This window comes from Gasterosteus aculeatus, chromosome 4 (assembly GCF_964276395.1).
Source record: "Gasterosteus aculeatus chromosome 4, fGasAcu3.hap1.1, whole genome shotgun sequence".
Classification (NCBI taxonomy): Eukaryota; Metazoa; Chordata; class Actinopteri; order Perciformes; family Gasterosteidae; genus Gasterosteus; species Gasterosteus aculeatus.
The window spans coordinates 15,977,090-16,002,728 of record NC_135691.1 but is presented as its reverse complement, the minus strand read 5'-3'; the positions used below and the strand labels follow the sequence as shown (position 1 = coordinate 16,002,728).

The 25,639-nt window shown below is 46.4% G+C and overlaps 3 protein-coding genes across 3 annotated transcripts; 2 read left to right on the top strand and 1 right to left on the bottom strand.

Moving 5' to 3' along the window:
• On the top strand, nt 1-10,650 carry LOC120817798 (uncharacterized). Its single transcript, XM_078100942.1, has 7 exons — nt 1-314; nt 3,414-4,179; nt 4,299-4,784; nt 7,539-7,553; nt 8,694-8,923; nt 9,036-9,216; nt 9,426-10,650. Exons 2-7 carry the CDS (start codon nt 3,604-3,606, stop codon nt 10,365-10,367), a joined length of 2,430 nt encoding a protein of 809 aa, XP_077957068.1. The 5' UTR covers nt 1-314; nt 3,414-3,603; the 3' UTR covers nt 10,368-10,650.
• A 1,408-nt stretch (nt 10,651-12,058) lies between these two features.
• Nucleotides 12,059-18,968, top strand: LOC120817330 (putative G-protein coupled receptor 174). The gene is made up of 3 exons (XM_040173425.2): nt 12,059-12,348; nt 17,065-17,470; nt 17,992-18,968. The coding sequence occupies exons 2-3, from the start codon at nt 17,276-17,278 to the stop codon at nt 18,784-18,786; spliced, it is 990 nt and encodes a 329-aa protein (XP_040029359.2). The 5' UTR covers nt 12,059-12,348; nt 17,065-17,275; the 3' UTR covers nt 18,787-18,968.
• A 122-nt stretch (nt 18,969-19,090) lies between these two features.
• LOC120817331 (integral membrane protein 2A) lies at nt 19,091-25,334 on the bottom strand. The gene is made up of 6 exons (XM_040173426.2): nt 24,865-25,334; nt 24,363-24,500; nt 23,385-23,564; nt 23,185-23,295; nt 20,555-20,699; nt 19,091-20,359 (listed from the first exon to the last, which is right to left on the bottom strand). The coding sequence occupies exons 1-6, from the start codon at nt 24,934-24,936 to the stop codon at nt 20,265-20,267; spliced, it is 741 nt and encodes a 246-aa protein (XP_040029360.1). The 5' UTR covers nt 24,937-25,334; the 3' UTR covers nt 19,091-20,264.
• Nucleotides 25,335-25,639: the final 305 nt, after the last annotated feature.

Sequence of the window (25,639 nt, the reverse complement as noted above, 5' to 3'; positions counted from 1 at the left end):
GCCCCCCCCCCCCCCCCCCTCGACCCCCCTCGACCCGCGACTCCCCTCCACACACTGCTGTCGGACGGACGGAGCGGGCCGTCGGGATTAATTGAGGAAACTCTCGCCCGCAGCGTTTTCGCCTCGCTTTAAAAAAAAAACAAAAAAAAAACGGGGGCCCCCGTGATTTTGCCTGTGCACTTTTTGGGGGAAACGTCGAGGCGAGCAGACGGAGACATCGTGGAGGGACAACAAGTACCAAGTGTGGCGTCCTTCTTGTGACAGCTGGCGGACATCAGAGAGCAGGAGGCGAGCTGTCATCCCTTCAGCTGCCCGTGAGTCCGCTTCGTCTGCACGCGGTCACTGCTCGTTTTGGGGGGTTTGGTTGGAGTTAAAAAAAAAAAACCACAACAAAAAAAATGTTTTTTTGTGTAAAATAAAATAGAAAATAACGAGCGGCTGCTTTCCACGTCGCGTATAACCGAATTATAGCGGACAAGATGCGGCTGCAAGTGTAACAACAAGGCGTTGAACTGAGACACACACGATTCTTCAGTACTGGCTAATGCAATTTACCACAGCGCCCCTTGAAGGACTGCACTTTGTTTTGCTACGACTTGACCGTTAAACGTGTGAATGGGAGATTTAATGTGTGTCTTAAAGTCTTATTTAACCTTAATGTGTTCAGAGTAACGGAACAACAGCTTTGTTGTCCCATGCAAATTCCTCATAAATCATGCACCACCATAGTGGAAGAAGTCAAATGAGAAAGGCCAAAGTAAAGTCATTGCATTCAAGTGTTCTAAGAAGTGCACGCTTTTCAACATAAATATATACAGCCTTTATGTACAAAATGCTGAAAACTCATAGAATATACCTGTAATGCATTAATGTGGTGAAGCTAATTTCGGCTACTTAATATACTGCTTCGTAGCTTGATCCAAATCAATAACGTATAATAATGTGTTCATTTATATAGATTTAAGTTATCTGAACCCACTAAGTATGTAGACAAATTACTGTAGTGAAGTGAAATATGGGCTTCCAAAGTATAAATTTGCCTAAAATAATAGAAATCGTCAAAGCATAAACACTATTTATTGTTTAAGTGCTCGCCACTTCTGAATTACAGCTGGCCTCAAGTCTCAGGTGATGACTAAAACCCGATCCAGCCAGCACTTTTTTCTCACGGTCCTGGTTTCATTTTTTTCCTTTTTAGGAATAACCGTTCCATCATATTACAAACCTTATAAAGATTACAGCATATTCATGATATTGGTTGAGTGTGATGTAACTTTGAACAATACCTTTTCTGATTAAAAACACTCTCTGTGTAGCTCTATCAGTCCTACTGGCTGGAAGGGAAAATGTCCGTTCCAACACCGCTCGCCTGGTTGTCCTCCACCTTCAACCCTCCCTGCCTCCATCCTCTTGGCGTGTGAGAGAAAAGAACAGCTGGATGTGAGCTGAGCCTGAACTCGATCCGATCCCATCAGCGGGTCCCAGAGGCCTGTTCCTGCCACGGACGCCTGCGGGGGACGGCGGGGGGGGGGCTTTTAAATGCGCAGCTGTCCTTTGGACTTGTACGTGGGAATCCACATCTGACACCCCCCCCCCACTTCCCCAGTGGGACTCCTAGAAATCCATAACATGCGTTAAATATGTGTATGTGGTTCTTGTTTCCTTACATTTAAGCCAAATTAAATCATCTATAGACTCGGGTCCCTGCAGAAACGACATCAGCTGAATCTGAAGCTGGCACTGTAAGAGGTCCTGGGATAGAGCCACAGAACACGGAGCGCTACACACGTGTGTCTGTGTGTGTGCGTGTAGACGGGCACATGTAGGGGTAGGGGCGCGTGTGGAGACTTGTGCATATGTAATTGTGTGTGCGTGGGTTTGGTGCACACGGGTACAGTAAGGGTATTGTGAGATAGGGGCCGGCCGGGGCTTTTCTGAGGAGGCGTGTAAAAACGCTGTAAAGATGTCCCGCTGCAGCTGGCACGGGACAGGCCTGATGGACCGCTCACACTCACAGCGCTGCCTTTGTGTGTACGTACGTACGTAGGTGTGTGTGTGTGCGTGTGTGTGTGTGTGTGTGTGTTTGAAGTGAAAAAGAGAAATACGACTAACTGTTGAGACACTGTTGGATTTTTCTAAATATTTCACCCTGGAGGCAAAGAGGCCGACCACCTCTTGGCCGCCCCGTCTCCGTTACGTATCACAAGATTGAGCCAGTTCAGCGCGGTTAAGAACGGCACTTTGCATAAAGTTGGAGGAAAGATAGAAGAGTGGTCAGAATCACGTTTCTTTGTCCGTAGTACGGGTCAACCTTCGGAAACGCTGGAACCAACACCCCCCAATGATGTAACGGGATCGAGTCTCATTAGAGGGTCCCAGCCGGGTTAGCAGGCAACAACATATGGAAGTTTTTTGTTATTACCCCCTCCCTGCTTTCTCCCACAAGCCAGCACTCATTTAGTTGGTGTAGTATATATCTCTTATTCAAGTTGACAAATTCCAAAGGATTGACTGGTGAACAAATAAGAAAAATACAGATGTGATTACTTGAGTTATGAAGAATTGGTGATTGTACCATAACTCTTCGGTCATCACCTCCACTCAAAGGGAAATTAAGTTGATTTGTAGGTTTACGCTGTGATTGAGGTAACAAACTCAAGACATTCCCTTCAACCCTATTTCCTGTGGTGACGTCACACGCCCCCACAAATATTTTTGCTTCAAGTAAAAGTCTAGAAAAAAAAAAAATTCTCTCAATTGTTCACGTTTGACATCCAAACTATTGTGTGCCATGGCAGCAACGGTGGGAGCAGCGGCGCACAGCTTTTGTACCAAGGCTCCATGCTGACTTGTCTACTTCCTCCAGTTGTAGCTCGGCCTTGGATACTTCTGTTTTTCCCTCCGGGCTCTCTGACATGGGGCTTGTGAATGAATGCAGATGTGTTTTAACCTCATCTACACACGAGGAGACATTTACTTCTCGTTATGCTGATGGAGTGCTGCGTGCCACACAACCATGTGAGTGTGTGGGACTTTATTTATACAGGTCAATGATATAAAGCCATACACGCACTGACAAACATGCAAACCCATCCAATGTTACAGCTAGGCCAAAACTGTCAGATTGACTTCATCTCAATTCAGCAAACAATTTCAGTATATATTGGGGGTTTTGCATCGGCCAGAAGTCTTAATAGAAAATATCCTTCAACTCTGGCTCATATATGGAAACAATTGTTAAAATTTATACTGGGATAACATAAAATAAGTGTGTGTCTTCTATACAATTAAAAACCTAGAACATCCTGGCCGTCTTGGGGTGATGGTTGGAGGCGTACCAGTTGTTTTTCCTTCTTTGTCTGTAACTTTTATAGTGAGGAAGTGACCGCGTGTCTTTCCTTCTCTCTCCACAGGATGACTGACCGGCTTGTTCACGCATCCTGAGGCCTCGCTGTCTGAACCTCCACGATGACTTGGAGGAGACTCGACCGGTGGAGCCCCTGCTGACACCTCCGGCCCCCAGACATCCGCCTTGACAGCCCTTATCCGGCTTTGGCGTACGCATTTTCTGTGGTGCCCCACGGCCCTGTTGAAGCCGCCGCTATGGCCAGCCTGGTGATCAACGAGACCGGAATGGAAGACTGCGGCATTGACGACTCCTTCAAGTACAACTTGTACTCGGTGGTGTACAGCGTGGTCTTCGTCTTAGGCTTAATCACCAACTGCGCCGCTCTCTTTGTGTTCTGCTTCCGGATGAAGATGAGCAACGAGACCACCATGTTTATGACTAATTTAGCGCTGTCCGACTTGGTATTTGTCTTTACGCTGCCGTTCAAGGTCTTCTACAATGTTAACCGCAACTGGCCGTTTGGTGATGGACTGTGTAAGGTGTCCGGGACCGCCTTCATTACCAACATTTACGGCAGCATGCTCTTCCTCACCTGCATCAGCGTGGACCGCTTCCTGGCGATAGTCTACCCTTTCCGCTCCCGCTCCATCCGCACGCGCAGGAACGCGGCGCTGGTGTGTGCCGCCGTGTGGCTGACCATCGTAGGGGGAGGAATATCGGTGACCTTCTTCTCCACAATCAACAGCAAACACAGCGTCACCTCATGCTTTGAGGGCTTCTCCAAAAACACCTGGAGGACCTACTTGTCCAAAATCACCATCTTCATCGAGGTGAGTGAGGAGAGAGAGGCCCGGACAGTCAAACATAGGAACATGCCATTCATACACTGTCTTTTTGTGATGTTCCATTTTATAGTAAAGCTTTTCTCTGCTTGTGATTTAACTCCTAGATTGTGGGCTTCCTTCTTCCCCTCCTGGCCAACTTGGTGTGCTCCTCGCTTGTTCTGCGGACGCTGCGGCGACCGATGACCGTTGGTCACGGCTGTAACAGCAAGAAACGTGTCCTGCGGATGATTTTGGTCCATCTGGGCATCTTCATCATCTGTTTCGTCCCCTATAACTCTATCCTCTTCCTGTATGCCCTGGTGCGGACCCAGGCCCTGGCTAACTGCTCTGTGGAGCGCTTTGCCCGAACTCTTTACCCCATCACTCTGTGCCTGGCCTGCCTCAACTGCTGCCTGGACCCTGTGGTCTACTACTTCACCTCAGAGAGCTTCCAGAAGAGCCTGACCATGGGAGGCAGAGGGTCGGGCTCTCGGCCCGAGAGCTTGCCCCGCAGCGACACCGAGACCCAAGACGTGGCAAACACTCTCCCCGGGGACACGCACAACCCGGCCAGCAACGGGAAGGAGTCAAAGACGTCTGAGAGTCAGCTCTGAAGAAGGAAAGTGAAAAAAAGACAGTGTTGGTGCGACGCAAGCCCTGAATCAAAAAAAAGTAATCCGCTGTTTGTTCCTGGAAGTGACAAAAACATAACTCAGCAGATTAGTTGAGCAGATAAGTCCTGAGGTAAACCCTGAGGTATGGCCCGGGCTTTACGGATTAATCCACCATTCAAGAGCAGAGGAATGTATCTGTATGTGTTTATTATGAGAGAACACTACGGGGATCAGAGACCCAGCCACACCGAGACTATTGTCCAGAGACTCTAAAAGAGACTGCAGCACATCATCTCTCAGGCTTAACACACAAACACTCACAACTGCACTGGATCATTGGTAGGGCGGATATTTCTATCCGCATTGTTGGAATACGCTGTTAAGTACTTTTGTAACACGCTGAGCCCTTAAGTTGTATTGTTGTTGCGTTCAAGCTGTCACAGCACATTATATAATGTTAGACCGTAATGCTATGTCACTTGTTAGAGCGGCGAGACACGCCGCTGTAATAACATAGGAGTAAAATGTGTCTCATGTTGACGTTTGAGGCCATTAAATGTATGTTTTGAATTGCTAACGTGGATGCATTTATTATTATCTCCCCCAACCGTCCCTAACCCACCCGCCGCCTCGCTCCCGTTGGTTTTGTCAAACTAACCCGAACTGGTCTTCTTCAGTGTGTCATTGTTTGAACTCATGAAGGAGTGATCTTGTTGTTGGAGCAGAGTTCAGCTCTGATCCAGTCGAGGACCTTGGCCCGTGTGCCGTGTCACTGGCCAAATGCTTATAATGACTGGAGCAATAGTTCATTGTTTGCTTCTGAATGAGGGCTCTCTGTCTTAATCTGGCTTTACACTGCCGATCGGCTCAAAGTCTCTTATGCGCAGTAAAGTACGGGCAAACACTGTTGACCAAACGCCCCAAATCATTGTATTACGCTGCACGTACAGCAAGACAGTGATGTCAGCAGTTTCAGGAGTTTGCTGCATGAGGTTTGGTGCGTTTGGTGAATACCATTATCCAAAATTTCTTGAGTATGTGATTGTGCAGCACACAACTAAAGACTGCTAGCTAGCTAGATAGATTGGAGAGCTTTTGTTGCATCTTTAACTCTACACTTACAGCAGAAAGACGGGGAAAGATCCACACTGTGTTTCAGGGCCGGCTTGTGACTGCGAGGACTGGTAGAGGCTGGGTCGCCTACATGTTTCTTTGTGCATACAACAGGATGCTGCTAGAGAGGGGGACACATTTCTGTGTGGGACATTATACAAGACGTCAGCACAAGCTACTCTCATAGAGCCATGCAGAAGAGATTCATGGCCTTACTTGGTGATGTCGAGAGAGAGAAAGAGAGAGGGCGAGAGAGATATTCTAGTGGGCCTCTCTGATAGTGTGACCATGTGCATCCAGCAGCGGAGACAGAGGCCCAACAGACGACGGACTTGTCAGGGATTTGGGTCAAGGGTAGCAGAGAGGAGGAGGATAAGTGGAAAGAGGTAGCACAGAGCAGGAAATAAGAAGTGGGAGTTTCTGAAAGAAATATACAAAAAGTGCCCTTTGACCCGTGAGTGGTTCATGTCAAGAATGTTCCAAATATTGCAGCGGAAGACACTAAACGTGCCCTTTTTAAATGGGGGCAATCTGCCCTCTTGACAAAACAGAACTGCCAGTGTTGGTCTGCTCTGACCTCTAGTGGCCATAAGTCAGAACAGAGAGAAGACATCCGCACCCACTCACTTATGGTTGACTGCCATGTGGTGCCCTCAGCATATGTGCTGATTATGCACTTAGCTGCTCTACATTGAAGGGTGTGGGTGTGCGTTTGTGTGAGAAACCACACTGGAGCTGTATGCGGGTGGCTGAGAACCTGTCACCAAGTTATTTTTCTTTGAGTGTGACTATTGTCAAACGAACAGGACGGATGCACCTGCAGGCATTTTGTTTAACTTTTGGTTTTGCATTTTGGAGACACTTGAAAATATGATTTTAGACGCCACACAACTGAAACCGTGTAACAAAAGCCACAAAGCGGCTCCTTGTTGTCGTCATCCCAAGAAGTGATCGAATCAAAGACTAAAACACAAAGTCATGTACAGTACACATGCCACTAAATATCTGTAAAATGATAAACAGCCTTGAAGAAGGAAGTGCATCAACTAATAGGGGAAGTGGACTACAGTATTTTTATCCCCAAAAATTGAAGAATGCAAATGCTGCAATGCAATTGCAATTACTGATATAGCCTAGTGGTATAAACCAAAGGTTCGGGCTCAAACTGTGACCCCTAACGACATTCAAAATGCCACCTCTCCACCCCCGGTCCCCCTGTTGTTATTCTTTTAGATCAGTGTCTCAAGTGCGTGCTGTAATTTGGTTTCCTCACACTCTTGTCTGCACAAACCCGCGTTACCTTTTTGGTTGCTAGGAGCCGAGTGACGTCACAAACGGCGAAAAAAACCACTCGAGCCAGTGCTTCCCCTTCCAGTCGTCACCATGCTTGAGAAACTTTCTACACCGGACGCCATCGACTGGTACAAAGCCAGTTAAACAGAAACCACAATCACAAGCAAGGTTTTTATTGCAGACTCGCTCACAAGCACAAGCCGACAAGTCTCTGCTGCTCCAGAGGAGGTTTTCTGTCGGGGAGGAGTGTTTGAGCGTGTGCATCAGTCTGCTGTGGAGCTGCAGGAACATGTGGTCCCCGGCGGCTACTCCAGCCTCTGACCTCTCCCCTCCGTCCACACCTAGGGGATAACGGACAAGGTAAGGATGAGGGAGATCATGTCTGTGCTTTGTCTGAATGTTTGTGGTCAAAGTCATGCTTCACATTTCTGCTGATTTCTGCTGATGGACTAAAGGATTGTTAGTATATCCTCTTTATACTCATCCTGCATTCAATCAAAATGCATCGTATAATACATTTCATCTTCATTGCATAGTTAAAATGAAATGTTTTTTTTAACAATTCCATTGTTTTGGGCTCTTTTCTGCGCTATGTGATGATTTGAGAAAGAGAAAGGGAAAATAAACGGATCAAATGTGCCAGTGTAACCTGCTTCAAACATGGGACACCACTTCCCTAAATACAGGTTTGGTTCTGTCTGTCTGAGTGCGGTAGACCAACCAGCCTCAACTGGTGAATAGTAAGGCATCAAGAACGATTCTCTGCTCCCGCGCTGTGACTGGCAGAGGAAGGGTGTGGTCTCGTCTTAATGAAGAAGGAAGGGCGATGCATGAGTGATAAGCAGACCGTGTTTCCTGCTGCAATATTTGGCCAGATAAAGTCTCCTCTGATTTAATTTGGGCATCCAGCAAAAGAAAATGTTTTTATACTTCAATCCAAGCCTGTTACTGTTAGCCTGTCACTAACAAGCCTGTCACTGTAAAACTAAAAGGACTGGCTACTTTTTCAAATTAATACAGCCGATTACCGTAATCAAATAACACAACCCTTTGCTGGAATTATTACAGTATTTTATTCAGTGGTTTTGAAAGAAAAATTGAGGTTCAGATGCCCTTCTGTTTTTTTTCAGAATGTAAGTGGTACAACAGTCAATTGAATGTAATTCCATGACAACTTGACAAACTTCACCGGCTGAGGAGATGTGTGGTGTAAGCAAACGCTCCAGAACCGCTACTTATTTGAGTTTCATTCATAACCTGGCAAACCAAGCGCTGTCCTGAATAACATCTTAGATCTAAGATATCTAAAACGTATTATTAAATCATGTCAACTAGCCACTCGTTATGACGAGTCTTGATGAGGGCCCTCTTATTAAGAAAATACTCCCAATAAATTGGCTCTTCCTCTGAACGTGACTTTATTAACTGCACAAACTGTAAGCTCTCGTTTCCCCATTGCAGGTGATTCAGTGTGTGAGTGACGAGATGAGTTTGAGTTAGGCCACGAGCGTCAGCCTGAGAGCGGAAATGTCCGGAGCACGGGAGGAGTCCCTGCTCAACTCGTCCCTGCTCAACTCGTCCCTGCTCAACTCGTCCTTCGGATGTGGCAGCAACATGAGCAGTTGGGAGCAACGCATGGACAAGATGTACACCTACTTCTACTTGCTGCTCTTCATCCCCGGGCTGCTGCTTAACACCACGGCCCTCTGGGTCCTCTGCAGACACATTAGGTACCCCCCCCCCCACACACACACACACACACACACACACACCAAAGACGCGAGTATAAAGCATTGAACGTGTCCTGGACCAAGGCTAACTCTTCTGCATGTCATCCCGCAGTAAGAAGAGCAAGGCGGTGATCTTCATGATTAACCTGGCTTTAGCGGACCTGGCCCACATCCTCTCTCTGCCCCTCAGGATTTATTATTACTTCACACACACCTGGCCGTTCGGAAGAGGTGTCTGCTTGTTCTGCTTCTACCTCAAGTACCTCAACATGTACGCCGCCATAGTGTTCCTGGTGAGCAAGGGTCCATGCTGAAAATGATCCTGGAATACTGCAAAGAATGTCAAAGGAGGGAGGGAAGTCAAATGGCAGCTTAGCCACTTGTACTTGTAAAGGGAGCCAAATGTCAGGAGGTTGTCATTTGAGTCCCCGTCCCTTCTCCTTCAGTCCTTAATTTGGCTCGAAATTGAAATGATTTCATGTCACTATGTTTTTTTCTCCAGGTGTGTATCAGCGCGCAGAGGTGCATCTTCCTGCTTCACCCATTCTGCGCACGACGGTGGAGGCGGCGCTACGACCTGGCAATCAGCGTCATCGTGTGGGGGGTGGTCAGCCTGGCCTGCTCGCCTTTTATTCTCATGCGGAGCAGCAGCAGCTCCACCAGTCCCGGTGTGGGCGGACAGCACCCCCCGGGTCACGCCCATCTTTACGCGCCACATTCGAGTGCGAGCCCCGGCACGGTCTCCGGTCCTGGCTGTTTTAAGGACCTGCCGATGCGTCACGTGCCAGTCTCTCTGGCGATCACCATGATGGTCCTTGCTGAGCTGTTTGGTTTCATCATCCCTTTGGCCTGCATCAGTTACAGCTCCATCCGCATCGCACGCTCTCTCGGCCCAACACGGGGCCGGAATGAGCCCGACTCCTCAACGCGCAGCCGACTCCAGTCGGTCAGCAGCAGCTGTCCAAAGGACAGACTCCCGGAGAGGCAGACGAACGCCGAGAAGCGGCGCGCTCTGCGAATGGTGCTCAGCTGCTCTGCCCTGTTCCTGATCTGCTTCGCCCCCTACCACATCAACTTCCTGCTCTACCTGATGGTGTCGCAGAACATCGTGTCCCACTGCGCAACCAATCTGGCGGTGCGTCAATTCCACCCGGTGTCCCTGTGCCTGGCCAGCCTGAGCTGCTGCCTCAACCCTCTGCTCTATTACTTCCTGAATGCCGAGTTCAGGCTGCACCTCACCAGGCGCACCTCCTCCTTCTCCGGGGCGCTCCTCTCCTCCCCGATCAGCTCCCCGACCCAGCGGCCCGAGCCGGCCAAACTGATGAGCAAGGAGAGCACCTGCTCGGACAGGGAGGACTGCGGCTGGTCACCAGAGGGTCTCTATTCCACAGATGCATTTGTTTTCCCGCCAACAAATGACACAAATGTTAGCGTGAGACAGTGAGACTGAAAAAACAACTGACCAGATCTCAAGTGGGACAGCGAGACGACCACAAACTAACACCGAAGAGCTTTGACCTCAATTTGAAGAGCGTCTCACACTGTCCTGACCGAGCTGCTTTCAGATGACGTGCATTGGGTGGGTGTGTCATCACAGCAGCCTTGTGTTTATGTGTATCTGTATGTATACAAGCTGCAGCCTGTTGAGAAACGCTATGTATCATGAATGTGTATGCAAATGAGTGTTAATGTTGTGTAAATAAAAGCGCTGTGTGCGTGCAGCTTGATAACGGCTCTTCCTTTAAGCAAAAACAGGTGTTGACTCATTTCGGCTCCACTTCCTTTAGCAACGAGAAGTGCTGAGACAGTTGGTGGCTGCTGCGGTACTTTGACAAACCGGTAACTGCCAATGCCTGAGATTGGTTCTTACATCTACTCAATCCCCCCACCCCCCTCCGTACAGCCAGAAGTACGCAGTCACCCGAGGGAAGGACTGCTGTTGTCTTTATTCACCCACTTTGCATCCCTTGGCTGCCGTGATCTTGTAATGCCATCTGCTATTTAGTTATTGAAAGTACTCTGCATAAGCAGAGGTGTGTCCTTAAATTTTTCACACAAATATCTACTCCTTACATTTTAATTTAAAATAGCCTTGTTACTCCTATTTCATTTTGATGAAATCATCATGGTTCAAAAAAACACACACACACACACACACAAGACTATACAGGTAGATCGCGCCCTCCGCCAATCTCAGGCATTGGCAGTGAATGTATTTGTGGTTGAATGAGAAGTATAAACATTTACCATCCAGACCTCATATTGTTTTTATTCCAAAATCATGGACAGTGGGTGCGAAAAGTAGTTCTGTAGTAGCATTGATATATCAATGAGCGATCGGTTCCTTTGTCAGAACGGTGTGTTGGGTGGTCGGTGGTAGGGTCTTTTGTCAGAACGGTGGGTTGGGTGGTCGGTGGTAGGGTCTTTTGTCAGAACGGCACAAGCTGATCTCAGTTGGGTATGGACCCGCCTCCTCCTCCTCATGCAGCCAGTAGGGCCGAGTGCTAAAAGAGGTCGGTGGAAGGTTCCTTTGTCAGAACGGCAGGTGCTAATGTTCGGTTGGGTATTTAGCGCCATGCAAATACTATGTAACGTAAAATGAATATCTTCATGACCATGGGTTTGCTATAAATGTTTTTTCTAACTTTATTACGAATCTGGCACAACACAGCAACTTGCAAGTAGCGTCTTAAATAAAGTGACATGTGTCTTAATGCGAGGCTTTAGAAATGAACACAAGGGGATTCTGTATTTGCTCATAAAGCCTGAAAAAAAGGGTTATTTGGCTAATGTTTTGATAACCGATTGCAGACAGTTTAGTGCCCCCCCCCCCCCCCCCCCCACCTAATCAATGGGAAAGTTACAACCAGAACTTTGATACTTAAGTAAACGCTTGAGTTCATACTTCAACTTCTGCAGTCTTCTTAACCTTAGTATCTATACTTGTGTCAGTGTACTTGAGAGTACTTGTGTGAGGAAGCAACCCCTCCCCCCCCCCACCAAAATAAATTCCTGTTTCTCCTTTCAGTCTTTACTCTTGAGACATTACACACATACAGGGTTCATCATTAAGGGGCCCACGTGGCGGAGGGGGGGGGAGTTACTATGATAGCAGAAGTCATGCTGTCAAACATTCTTGTAAACCACACCCTCTCTCAACCTCACAGGAAGCCCTGTGTGCGCCGGAGCCCTCAGTACAGCAGAGACAGAGACGGAATAGAAGGCGGTGAGGAATTAACAAAGACAATTCTAATAAGAGAAGAAAAAAAGGAGAATAACTGGAAAGGAAGCGAGAGAAGAGAGAGGCCGGGACGAGGCAAGTGAAGTGTGTTAGGGGGGAGAGGATGGGGAGGATGGCACGTGTCGTCGACTGATGCTTCAGCCTCCGACCTTCTGGCGCAGCCTCAATCTTGGAGAAAGTAAAGGTAAGATCTTGATTTTTTTCTCTTTTTTTAAGACTGAGTTGAAGCTTTTGTATGAAAGCCTCTAACAGCTGGATACCTTTGGAGTGGAGTCATGCCTCATGGGGGACCTCGCATGTTTCTCCAGCATGAGGAATGTCTGTTATGTCGAGGGTGGGAGTGTGTGTGAGTGTGGGCCAGCGTCCCGGTGTTCCTCCGTTCAGTGGGATGGGGATCATGACTTGTTTTGTGTGTTGGCACGGCACACGTGGAGGGACCTTGGTCCTGGCCAACCACATTTTGGGTGCTGTTACACGAGGCAAGATATCGTTTCTGAGCGGAAAAAGACGTGGGGCGCAAACACCCACAGAGGGATGAATCACTGCATTCAACGTATTAAGTTTCCACTGGCGATATTTGAAGTGTAGAACTGCTAAAGGAAGGGATGCAGCTTGCTTTAGAAACACAGACATTTTACATGCTCTAATATTAGCAAGACATATAATGATGTTGCAACAAGATGACGTGTAGTTTCTATAGACATCACATAAGGCTCTTGATAGGTCATCATTGTGCATGTCACGCCACAAGCAAACATTTAAGATCAGAGAGAGGTGTGTTGTACAGGGAGACGGGGAAATGAAAGAGAAAACAATCACATTGAAGCACTTAAACAGGGGTCTAAACGTCAGTAAGGTGGAAGGTATGACTGGGGGCCCACTATCGAAATATATATATATATATATATATATATACTTTATTAATACCCAATGGCAAACTTGTGTGTAATAGTAGCAATACAGTACAGTAATTGCAATGATAAATACACAGTACAATAGAGTATAGTACAATAAAGAGAAGGAAATATTACATTAAATTAAAATGAAAGTGAAACAGAAGTATGTACAGTGGGGTGGAATACGTGTAACATTTAATCAAATCAGTAGTGCAATGTTATTGATGTTAAATTAAGACAGTAGTGAGCTGGTTATTCAATTGAACAATTATTTAGTGAAAGCTGATCTATTTGTACAGTCTCATTGCAGCTGACAGCAATGTTTTCCTGTAAATGTCCATGTGACAGCGGAGCTAGAACAGCCTGTCGGAGAAGATGCGCCGCTGTCGGTGGTGAAGAGGGTTGTCTGGGATGTGCAATATGGACAACTCCACCACTTGTTCTGGAGGCTCCTGTTGGCAGCCAATGATAGAGCTTGTCTTCTTCACCAGCTGCAGACCTTCTTCTACACAGCGTGGATGTTGGCCTTCCAGTTCAGTTAAATGTCGATGAATACTTGTACTCCTCCACTATGTCCACATCCTGCTGAAGTCCACCACCATCTCGTTGGTCTTGGTCACGTTCAGTTAGGTGATTTCTACCGGCCCAATCCACAAAGTCCTCCACTACTGGACTACACTGCGCTATACAATCTTTAGAAAAAGCTTTAGAATATTTTCTGAAAGTCCCACGGAAGCAGTAACTTGCATTAACACTGCAGAAGACCAGAGCAGACAAACTGACACCACTTGGAAGAGAGTCCACAAACTCGCCTCACAGATGGAAGAGACGGAAAACCTGCAAGGTCGCTCCAATCTCAGACTGGTTGGATGTCCCGAGGGAACGCGGAGCGGAGATGCGTGTCCATTCTTAACGGCATGGCTGCATAAAGCTCTTAACATAGAAGCAGAACAACCGGTAGCCATCGAAACAAGCCTACAGGGTGGGAAGCATACCACTGCAATCGTGACCCATCGTGAAACATAGCAAGGATCTTCACATGAAGAGTACCGAAGATCGGAGAACTTTGGCTGAGGAGACGTGCGTGTTTATCCGCACAGGGTGTAGACTAGGCCTAGCTATGGGGCCTCAATTGGGAGAGGCCCTTGTTGTTATTTCTTCCGTTTGTCTGTTTATTTTGAAGGTCACTATTCAATTTATCACAAGGGCATGAATAAAAAATTGGTTGCAAGGAAGCTCAGTTTGCTGACTTTCCAGTCTGTGACTGAGTAGATCTTTGAATCTATTAATAGATGGAAATCTTTGTTAATCTGCTGAAGATAAATATTTTTCCTTAATTTCAGTACCTTTTTCAAACCATCCCACACGTTCCTCCTGATATCTTTACTAAAATGGAACAGCTTTTTTCGTAATTACATTTGGAACGATAGACGATAGGTGGGTTCACTCTCCTACCTTCAGAGACACTATTGGGCTGCTACAACTACAACTACAAGCTGCCTCGTGTTTCCAACTCAACTCAACACTGCACTGGATGAGGATGGAAGAAACCACAACTTCCAAAATCCCCCCATTTCTGTACCTTTACTCAGCAAACTTAACTACCTTAGTTTGAAGAAACACACTGCAAACTGCTTTGTTAAAAACTTGACATGAGGTGTTAAGTTACAGTGCATCCGGAAAGTATTCACAGCGCTTCACTTTTTCCACATTTTGTTATGTTACAGCCTTATTCCAAAATGGATTCATTTCATTATTTTCCTCAACATTCTACACACAACAACCCATAATGACAAAGTGAAAACTGTTTTTTGCACATTTTTGCAAATCTGTTAAAAATAAAGAACAAAAACATGTACATAAGTATTCACAGCCTTTGCCATGACACTCAAAATTTAGCTCGGGTGCATCCTGTTTCCACTGATGATCCTTGAGATGTTTCTACAACTTGATTGGAGTCCACCTGTGCTAAATTCAGTTGAGTGGACATGATTGAGAAAGGCACACACCTGTCTATATAAGGTATCACAGTTGACAGTGCATATCAGAGCATAAACCAAGCCATGAAGTCCAAGGAATTATCTGTAGACCTCCGAGAAAGAATTGTATCGAGGCACAGATCGGGCGAAGGGTAGAGAACGATTTCTGCAGCATTGAAAGTCCCAATGAGCACAGTGGCCTCCATCATCTGGAAATGGAAGAAGTTTGGAACCACCAGGACTCTTCCTAGAGTTGGCCGCCAGCCAGACTGAGCGATCGGGGGAGAAGGGCCTTAGTCAGGGAGGTGACCAGGAACCCGATGGTCATTCTGACAGAGCTCCAGTGTTGTTCTATGAAGAGAGAAGAACCTTCCTGAAGGACAACCATCTCTGCAGCACTCCACAAAAAAAGCCTGTTTTAACTCATGGGCAGAGGTATCAGACATATTTCAGATTTGTCTGATTATGAAACCCATACTCTTTCAATGAGATGGAGCAAACGTTTAGCATGGATACAAAACACTTTTTCAAGCATCTTTAGAATAGAAGCTTCATCACAAAGACACTCTCAATTCTTCAGAAATTATATCTCTAAACCATTGTGGATCAGCTGGTCTGATCTCAAAGCTGCAGCAAAAGAATCCTCAGGTGACAAAGGGCTAGCATGATGTTCAGACTTGAAGTACCCCAAAACACCGGGTACTTGTGTCAAATGTGGTATACATAAAGCGCATTGCCTGTGGGAATGTACCCTCATTTGAGATTTCTGAAAAGAGATTATTACAATTGTATTGTCTGTATCAAACAACAATTTCCATTATGTCCCAAACTCTGTTTTTTACTGGGTGTTTCCCAGCTAATTGTAGTGTGAACGATAGCAAAGAGAAGATGGTCATATTTTATCTTCTTGATGCTTAAAATAAGATTGCAATGCAGGCCGAGCAAACAACATTGGATAGATGGACTGCTTCAGTGCCTCGCCGTAGAGGAACATACGTAGCTGAAGGGAAATATAACATCTTTGCAAAGATTTGGAGGAAACCTATGGAGTTCCTGGAGGGAGAAGATTTAGTTGTAACCAGTAGCCTACTGTTTAGGGTGCATTCTAATTCTGGGGTATGATAAGTATCTACCTGTATATGCACATATCAACCACCCTCTACTGCTATTTTTTATTTTTGTCTCGGCAGAGAAACAGTAAAGCCAAACAACAAAATCATGCCACTGACATTTCTGGTTGAAATATTTGCCTACATGTACTTTCAGGTGTGACTTCATTTTTTTGTTTGTTTTATTGTTGTTTGTGTTATGTGGAAAAAAGAATATAAATAATAATAGATAATAATAATAATCAGTTTTACGCTGAAAACACATCATCTTGTGTAGTCTGTTTCGTTTCACTTGCACTACTAAAAACAGTAGCCTACTCCTCTGACGAGTTCTGCTTCCTCTTTTTGCTCTTTGATCATTACTGGTTTGACTCCAATCAGAAAATGAAAAGACAAAATTGTACAGTACAATGATGAATCTTCACAGCACAAATTGTGCAATTTTATATGGGTTAAAGGAAACTTCGGGTCATGAAAAGCTCGGTTCCAGAGACACTGTGTTTCCGTTCCAACTCTAATTTAAGGTGCCTTCATTTGAAAGTGGCGTTTGCTCGTGGTGGATCTGGTAACCCCCGGGCCCGCTATGACTTGCTAACCACGCCAGTTTCACCAGGCCTCGTTCAGAAGCAGCTCACAGAGGCTCATTTTTGGCTGCCCTGCAGGATGGAGATGCTTTACAGTGAACACTGCGTGGGAGACTGTTGTATCAACTTCTCTGTGGGTTTGCATAATCGTAAATGCAGCAGCACTAATCACGTAACACGCCGGGGAAATGTGTTTGCATGTGGGTGTGTGGGTGTCTGTCTGTGCTGGGGGATGGGGTGGATGGTGGACCGCTATCTGTGCTGCTTTCAGGCACAAACTTTACAGCCACAGTGAAATCATCCTGTTGACTCTTTCTCTTGTGCTGCACCAGGATACAACGTTTTATGGATTGAACGCGGCCTATAAAGCTGAAGGTTCCTCAGCACCGCACGGACGCTTCAACTTCACTCACTCGCCACAATGGACGGACGGGACGCTCAAACACACCCGTCGGCGAACCTTCAACTGCTTTGCTGATACGAGCTTCCTGTCGGTTCACGAGGCGGCTCGTCTGCACAGAAACAAACAGCCATCGGCTTAAGATGAACCAGAGCTGTGAAAGGACTGATGACCTCCGGATGTACCAGCACTACGTGTACACAGTGGTGTACAGCGTGATCTTAGTGCCGGGCCTGCTGGGTAATGTGCTGGCCCTCTGGGTGTTCAAGGTGTACGTCAGAGAAACCAAGAAGGCCGTGGTGTTCATGATGAACCTCGCTGTGGCCGACCTGCTGCAGGTAAAAATCCACCTGGTCCTCCTTCATTCGTCTAATGTAATGTACTGTCCCTTTGAATTGAATGAGAAAAAGTGTTTAAACCGTTGACTGCTACGTTTGACTTATCTCGCTGATTTTGACCGAATTTGTTTTTATCGCTGATATTTCATGATAAATTCTACTCTGCATGAATAATGGGGCTACAGACTGAGGTTCATTTTCATTGTTTGTTTCACTTAATCATGGCTGTATAATACAGCTTTTTGAATTTTAGAAATGTATTTATGGATTCATTGATTTACAGGTTAGAAGTTATATTTCTTTATATCTTATACAAGAATCATGAATGCCAAAACACACAATTGCTTGTTTTTTATTATAGATTAAACCACAACAGTTAATAAATCTCCAATGCTACAAAATAAATAAAAACAGAATTTCTTTGCCATGTAAAAAAATGCATTGCACAGCTCACTGTAACCGTGTGGTCATTAGAGCCATTCTCTGTCCACAACCAAGGACTGACTCTCCGCTCCCTTCAGGTTCTCTCCCTGCCTCTGCGGATCTACTATTACCTGAACGACACCTGGCCCTTTGGCCACCCTCTCTGCATGATGTGCTTCTACCTGAAGTACGTCAACATGTACGCTTCCATCTACTTCCTGGTGTGCATCAGCGTGCGCCGCTGTGAGCTGGTAATGCGCCCGCTGAGGTACACCTCGTCCAAGCGAAAGGGAGACTTGTTGGTGTGCGCCGTGGGCTGGTTGTTGGTCTGCCTGTGCTGCCTGCCCTTCCCCCTGCTGAGGAACCTCAGCAGCAGCACGGGCGCGGTGTGCTTCTCGGAGCTGCCCATGAGGGCCGTCAGCGTCCCGGGGGCCTGGGCCCTTCTGATCCTGGCGGAGCTGCTGGGCTTCGTCATCCCCCTCGTCCTGGTGTTGGCCAGCGCCTGTCAGACTGCCGGGAGCCTGCGGCTGTCCGCGGCGGGGGCCATTCCCGACCGAGGGGAGAAGCGGCGGGCGTTGAGGATGGTGCTGAGCTGTGCTTTGGTGTTCCTGGTGTGCTTTGCTCCTTACCACATCACCATGCCCCTGGACTTCCTGGTCAAAGCCGACGCCCTGAGGGACTGCGCCTTCAGGGACCTGATCCGCCGATGTCACCCCTTCACCCTCTGCCTCGCCAGCCTCAACTGCAGCCTGGACCCGCTCATGTACTATTTCACCACCGACGAATTCTGGAAGCGACTGAGCAAGCCGGAGATGCCCGAGAGCTTGACGTTCAGCAGGCGTCTGTCCTGTATGACGGGGGGGGAGGACCCGGACGACGCGGAGGAGGACTAGACTGCGGTCAGTCTGCTCTCAGCAGTTGACCTCAGCCTCTGAACTCTGGGATAAAAAGACTACGCTCCTCAGAACGAGGGGCAGATCATTCACATGAACACTAGTAAAAAACATGGGAATGCGTTTCAAAATGTGGTATTTCTTTTCCTATTTATACTTTTAATAAAAGGAGCGAGCTGTTATGAAGGACGCCTTTGTGATCAGTGCCAAACATTTCTAATAAGCATCAGGAAGCAGCCGCACGTTCCCTCCAGATACAAGTCTGATGAGCTGGCGCCGTAATAATGAACAAAGAGCCAAAATATTCAGTAGGTATGGAAATGTAACTTTATTCAGCGACAGTGAATTTATTTCAGTAGCTGCACACATTGGTTTTTATCGAATTTTCTAGTATTTGTTAGACAGAGACACGTTTCTACACACACCCTTCCTGTCCGATTGTCTTTCTGTGCAGGCGTCGAGTTGGAATTGGTTTGAAATTATTTGGCAAAAGGCGATTTCTATTTCGCACCATCAACCTTTTTCCGCAAGGGCTTTCAAAATAAATGAAAAAGAATTGCTTAATGCAGATTCACTGAACGATTCTTTACAAAACGTGTTTTTTTCCCGTGAAAATACAAAGTTCGGAAAAACCTGTAGTAAGTAGCTTATAGTAAGCAATGGATCAGATTCATGGACGAAAAAAGTTTTCAAATTCGCTGTAACTTTCCCTTCTTGCGTCTTTCCAAGTTTATTGTCACAAATGAGGTTTCTACACAAAACACAAGTAATACAGGGTGCTGGACTGCTCACCATCTATGACATAAGAAAAATCATCACACAGCAGGACAGCAGAGGCCTCTGGGAGCAGCGAGGCACTCTGGGAAACATCTACAAAAAAAAAAAAAAAGGGGGGGGGGGGGGGGGGGGGGGGCGAGTGAGAGGTCGGGACTTGAGCGTCTGGTACCTTCCACGACATAACGCGACTGTCCCGTGTGGCTTGTGCTGCCCCCCCTCGCTCCCCTATAACAAAGCATAACCTGCTGACCTAGAGACCCCGTTAAGAGTGGGACAGTAGGCTGACACACACAGAGGGTCCCATACGAAGGACTTCTCAGTTTCACTACGGTATTCAGAGGAAACCACTCGAGTGGATGTTGTCGTACAGTAAAAACAGTAAAAGGTAATTCAGCAGGAAGCTACGGCAACGGAACAGAATCCAACAAAAACAATTAGTGTAATGCGAGTTATCAGACTGATGAGGATTATTAGTACAGGACTAACTAGTGAGTACTTGAGCGAGAGAGCTGAGGTGTGGGAGGGGTTAGGCTATATAATGCTGGAATTTAAGTTCACTTATCACTGGGATTAAAAGCAGGGAGGATAAGGGATTTATACAAAAGTCACTTTCCGCTGAAAGCTGTTACCACACGACTCCCTTTCTATCTCTCTACCACTCGCTCACTCCCTCACTGACTGACCCTTCTTGCACTTTCCCATCAAGCCTTGCAGATCCTGGTCTCCGTCACAAACTTGTTCTCAAAATGGTGGATGGTGAAGCATTCTTCTGCGGAGCGCTTCTCGATGCCTCCACCTGGCAGACAAAGACATCAGTGGTGCTGATCAATATCACGCCCGTTTCCAATACCAATATGTTATTGGATTTTATTCACATGTATCAGAGGGGATCCTGAGGAATGAAATGAAAACACAGACGGGCACTTCTAAAACGTAAATGAAGCACAACAAAAGACGACTAAAAAGTTTGAGCGGTGCAGCGCATTGAGACCTAGGAGGCTGGAGCGACGCTGCATCCTGTACGTTTCCTTCCCATCACACAGTCGGCGGATGTAGAAGCCCAGAGACTTGATGTCATCGATGCGCTCTGTCACCACCAGGTCCTCGTGCACCAAGTAACTGCGGTAGGAGCCGGACTGTGACAGATATGAAAAATAAATAAATAAATGCGAATCCAAGATGCGAAACACTTCTACTCCTCGCTAACAGAGAAGCAGCTCAGTGAACAGGACTGAAGCAAATGCTGGATTCGAAAAATTACCTTTACATGTCATCTAGCTGACGCTTTTATTCAAAGCAAGGATACAAACCCAGAAGAACAAAAAACAATTTCATCAAATAAGCCGATTTACAACTTGCTATAGATAGGAGCCATTAAAAGTGCTACAATTTGGTTAGTGCTTTTAGTCGAGGGAAAGTCTGGAGAGGTGAGTCTTTAGTTTGCGGCAGAAGATGTAAAGACTCTTTGCAGTCCTCAGAGAGCTCGTTCCACCATTAAGGAGCCAGGACAGCAAAGAGAAGTGTGTGAAAAGGAGCGAAGTAGGGAAGCATTGAAGCTCCTTTCCTTAGCAGTAGAGAATTGGAACAGCTCTTGGCGGCAAAATTGTGAAACTGACTGAGGAGGACTCCAAATGATGAAGCATCATCAACTTCTGCATTGGAGGAAACACTTGGATAATGACATTTGCTGATTGCACCATCACCCACCAAACCACAGATGCTGCAGAAGACATCATGGGGAAGAACTGGGTGAGAACTATTGCCTAAGTACAGACGGACTCTTGTCAGACTTGGCCGTGCTCACTTCCACAAAAACATTTTCATCCTATTGGTGAATTATTGAATATTCCACCGGTCAACACAATTGATATGGTAAACATGCTAAATTGAGATAGTCAACATTATTGCTGCCAAACATCTGCGTGTTTGCATTGTTATTACCAGCATGCTAACGTTAGCATTTGACTTGAAGTGCTATGAAACAGACTTTTCATTCTCATTAACTTCAGGACTTCGAAATGAAAACACAAGCCTTGCACTGTAGCGTGCTGCAGGAACGAGAAGTAAAAATGTGCTAATGAGTAAGTACTTTCCCCTTTCCAGCTTCCTCGTACTAAGTTAGTGGGGTTTTTTGTCCGATTCGCAAGATAGTCTGGTTAAAAAAAAAAAAAAGAAAAGTACGGTAGAGAAAACTTTGGTGTAGTTTCTTTGAATTTAAACAATAGCTTTTTGCTGCAGCCGATGATTATTCCTCACTAATAATGAAAGTGGCAATCATTTGAGAGTCTTTGAACAAAGCTAGCTGAAACCTCAGTTTCCAAAAGGAGTGTATTTTTTGCAATACGCCAAAATGAGATTGGCCTTTCGTCCAGTGAACCTGCGTGAACTTCCAGGGTTGGCCTATTAAAAACACATCATCCCTGCAGCACTCAGTAGACTAATGTAGAGTTCACTTGTTTTGACATCAAATATCAAACTACACCGCGTTCCACATTATTATGCAAATTGCATTTAAGGGTCATAAACATTCACCGTTTTGTTTTTCGATTAAACTCATGGATGGTTTTGTGTCTCAGGGCTATTTGGATGATTGAAATCAATCTCAGACTGTGATAATTAGTTTGCCAGGTGAGCCCAAGCAAAGGAAAACTACTCAAGAAGGATGTTCCACATGGCTAAGCAAGCTACACGTTGCAGGCAAAATGGGGAAGAAAAAGGATCTCTATAGAATAGTGCAATACCGGAATCATGGGCAGAGAGCTGGTAGGCCGCTTCCGGGGAGCAAAAAGAAGAACCGTGCCTTCCGTAGCAAAGTAACATTCATGCATGTCAATGCACCATCTCATGCCCCCAAGAATACCTCTGGGGCATTGGCGGCTATGGGCATAAAAATGAGAGAAACTCATGGTGTGGGCCCCCATCTTCCCCCTGACCGTAATACTATTGAGAACCTTTGGAACATCATCAAGCAAAAGAGCTATGTAGGTGCTCTGAGAGGCCATTATGGCAGCCTGCAAAGACATTAGAGCAGAAACTACCAAATAACTCAAGTTCAATGGATGCAAGAATTGTGAAGTTGATGCCAAAGAAGGGTTCCTAACTTGACCTGTTAAGAGGTTTTAGATTAAAACTTTTTGGGGATTTAAGTAAATATGACCGTCTCATGCTGCAAATTCAACAATTTTTAGTTCTTTACAACCTATAAAATATCTCAACTCTGCATAATAATTTGGAACACTGCATTTTGAGTTTATTTTTGAAATTATCATTGGGAGGTTTGTTGAATAAAATTTGAACCGTTGATGACTTAAATGATACTGACTGTGCATTACTATTTCGGAAAATCTGAGCAGCAAGTAATTTGCATAACAATGTGGAACGCAGTGTACAGACATAAAAATGTGTGAGTAGTAAATTTGGTTCCTTGTGCAGTATGAGCAACACAGAACGTCTGGGATAAGTGAAGATGAAGTGAAGATAAAAAATTTGTACTCATCGCTTCTACAAATTCAGCTTATTCGGGCTCATGCGTGATTTCGAGTGAGAGCGCTGTTCCAGGAGAGTTATTCCCTCCATCATCATCTTCTACCTGGTTGCTGCATCTCGCAGACGGCTACTCACAATCAGCTGCGAGAAGAGGTCGATGAGGTCCTGAGGGAGGAGCACCACCGAGGTATTCAGAGGAATCACAAAGCAGGTCCTCAGAGTCAGGTCCAGATACGCCGTCAGTTTCTGCTCACACGCACCGCAATCAGGAAATAATTAGAACCACATTAACCCCAAAAACAACAACAACATCTGCAGTGCCGTAAGCTGGGTACCCGGTTGAAGTCATGGAGGATGTAAGCAGGGTCCCCGGGTCTGAAGCGGGGAGGTGGAACGCTGATAACGGCCATGCTGTCGGAGATCTCCACCTCCTCCTCCACCCGCGGCAGGTAGTACGGCTGGTTCTCTCCTCCAGCGGACACGTCACTGAACTGCATCGCACCGTGATAAATCCTCTGGAGGGGGGGAGGGGAGGACACACGTGGTGGCGGCCAAATAAGTCACTCTGACGCACATAAGGACACATTCAATATCGTGAATTTGTGGCTTAAACATTTGTTGTTTCTTTGGGATTAATTTTATTGTATTTACTTCTTGCATCTCTTTGCATGCAGGTACTATGTGTATAGTTTATAGCTTGCTTGGTGTTCAAGTCAAACCCAGGTGGAGGATGTGGAGTGCCAAACCAAATGAAGAAGAGGCACAAGTGTGGACTGTTTGGTTACAGTCCACACCCATTTGGTTTATCCTCAGTAAAATATATCCTGTAGCATCTGAATCACAATCAATGAGATATGATGTCTAAGAAAAAATAAATCAACATTGTTGAAGAAAGAAAACCGTAAAAAGACCCCATTAAAAGTAAGTAAGTAAAAAAGTAAGTAAGTGTGTGCATTCATACTTTATTGAGCAACCTCTTGCTGTTGTGCCGGAGACGTAAGGCAGGAAACCGATTATACTGAAGGGAAGTTCCTCTTTCCCCTCCAATTTAAGTCTGCACTTTCTCTAAAGCCAGAAGCTTCAACGACTCACCCAACCTGCAACAACCCTTCCTGGCCTGCTGCCGGTACAATGAAAATAATGGCCACACACCTCCATCCAGGTGCATGTACATTTGAACAACCACGCAGCCACTGGGATAGTTGTGAGTATTTTACCGGACTGCCAACCGGGATCTGGATGACGTCACCTGGGGCTGTTGACAACGTTTACATGTGACGGGTGGATAACACACGCTAACCAACATGTTATACCTTCGGGGTGAAATAGCGGTAGAGACATGCGCCCCCGACGATGAGCCCGCTGAGGATGAAGGCGACCCCCAGCAGGGTGAGCAGACAGCGGCCTGTGGAGCCCTCGATGCCCACCGGAGCAGTGGCCAGCTCGGGGTCCTGAAACAAAGACGCACGCACACGCGCACGCAATGCAGTCAGCAAAATATGTAAATCACCCTCGCACGTCTTGGATATAAACATTCAAAACATAACGCAATCGTCTCGGAGGATGTTGACGTTGGGCAGATGGGCGGCCCCGCTGGGAGCTGCGTCAGGTGCAACACGGCTCTCCGCGCAGTTTGCGCAACAACAACAAAAAACCACAAACACCGCAACGACCTTGATAATGATGCAAAAATGCATGGTAAACAATAAGGAACGAATGCAAGTCCTCGGTCACTGGTGACAAAGCCGGCGGTCAGGGCAGGCCTGCCGCCGGGGTGCAGACAGGAGGAAGAAGACACCGCAGACTGAAGCTCACCTTCGCGTCGGACGGCTCCTCTTTGCCCAGCGCCTTCTGCGCCAGAGCGGAGTTAAAGGCGATCTTCACCATAGCGCCGGTGCAAACGCCGGCCGGGGTTTCCTGTGCGCAACGGGAGAAAGGAGGACCAGGCTGTCGGCTGATGGGTTGCAGGCTCCTCTCTTCTTTCTCCTTTTTTCACTGTGTGACGCACTTTGCAACCTCGGCTTTATCCACAGCTTCCGGTGGCTGGTAGGGGGGATTAAGATGGCATCCCAAACGGAAGCCGGGGTAAAAAAAAACAACAACAACAAAAAACGACTTTCAATTTTAAAACCACGGGTGGTGTACTTTATGAGATGACGCATGGGCTCCTTTGAACGAAACTCGTTGCTGGTTAAACGGTGAGCAATAAAACATGTATTTATAACGTGTATTGCCTCGTCTATCGCCTTCATGTGCGCTGGTGAGCGTTATGGCGTTAGTGCCATCTAGTGGTCCCGAGTGGAAACTACCCATCAGTCAGTGTAATGGCAAAGGCTCGGGAGCAATCAGCCTCCATTCATGCCACCTAATGCCACAAGACCTGAACTATTTATACTGTCAGTTAAGCTTGTCTCCCTTTACCTGCCATAATTTGCACAGCATGTGACACACACACACACGCACACACACATGACTTAATTCTGCGCTGTAATGTAATGAAAAAATAATATCCAGAATCTATGAAGTAGCCTATTCACTCCCATGAATCTTTCACTCTGTAAACTGACTTTGTAAATACATCTCTTACGGT

Coding starts and splice junctions, on each gene's coding strand:
- LOC120817798 (XM_078100942.1), top strand. CDS start 3,604: ATGGCCAGCCTGGTGATCAACGAGACCGGAATGGAAGACTGCGGCATT. Junction 4,180..4,298: donor AAATCACCATCTTCATCGAG/GTGAGTGAGGAG, acceptor TTTAACTCCTAG/ATTGTGGGCTTCCTTCTTCC. Junction 9,217..9,425: donor ACGCCGCCATAGTGTTCCTG/GTGAGCAAGGGT, acceptor TTTTTTCTCCAG/GTGTGTATCAGCGCGCAGAG.
- LOC120817331 (XM_040173426.2), bottom strand. CDS start 24,936: ATGGTGAAGATCGCCTTTAACTCCGCTCTGGCGCAGAAGGCGCTGGGC. Junction 24,501..24,864: donor AGGAGCCGTCCGACGCGAAG/GTGAGCTTCAGT, acceptor TCTTTGTTTCAG/GACCCCGAGCTGGCCACTGC. Junction 20,360..20,554: donor GCGTCGCTCCAGCCTCCTAG/GTCTCAATGCGC, acceptor TTTGTCTGCCAG/GTGGAGGCATCGAGAAGCGC.
- LOC120817330 (XM_040173425.2), top strand. CDS start 17,276: ATGAACCAGAGCTGTGAAAGGACTGATGACCTCCGGATGTACCAGCAC. Junction 17,471..17,991: donor CTGTGGCCGACCTGCTGCAG/GTAAAAATCCAC, acceptor CGCTCCCTTCAG/GTTCTCTCCCTGCCTCTGCG.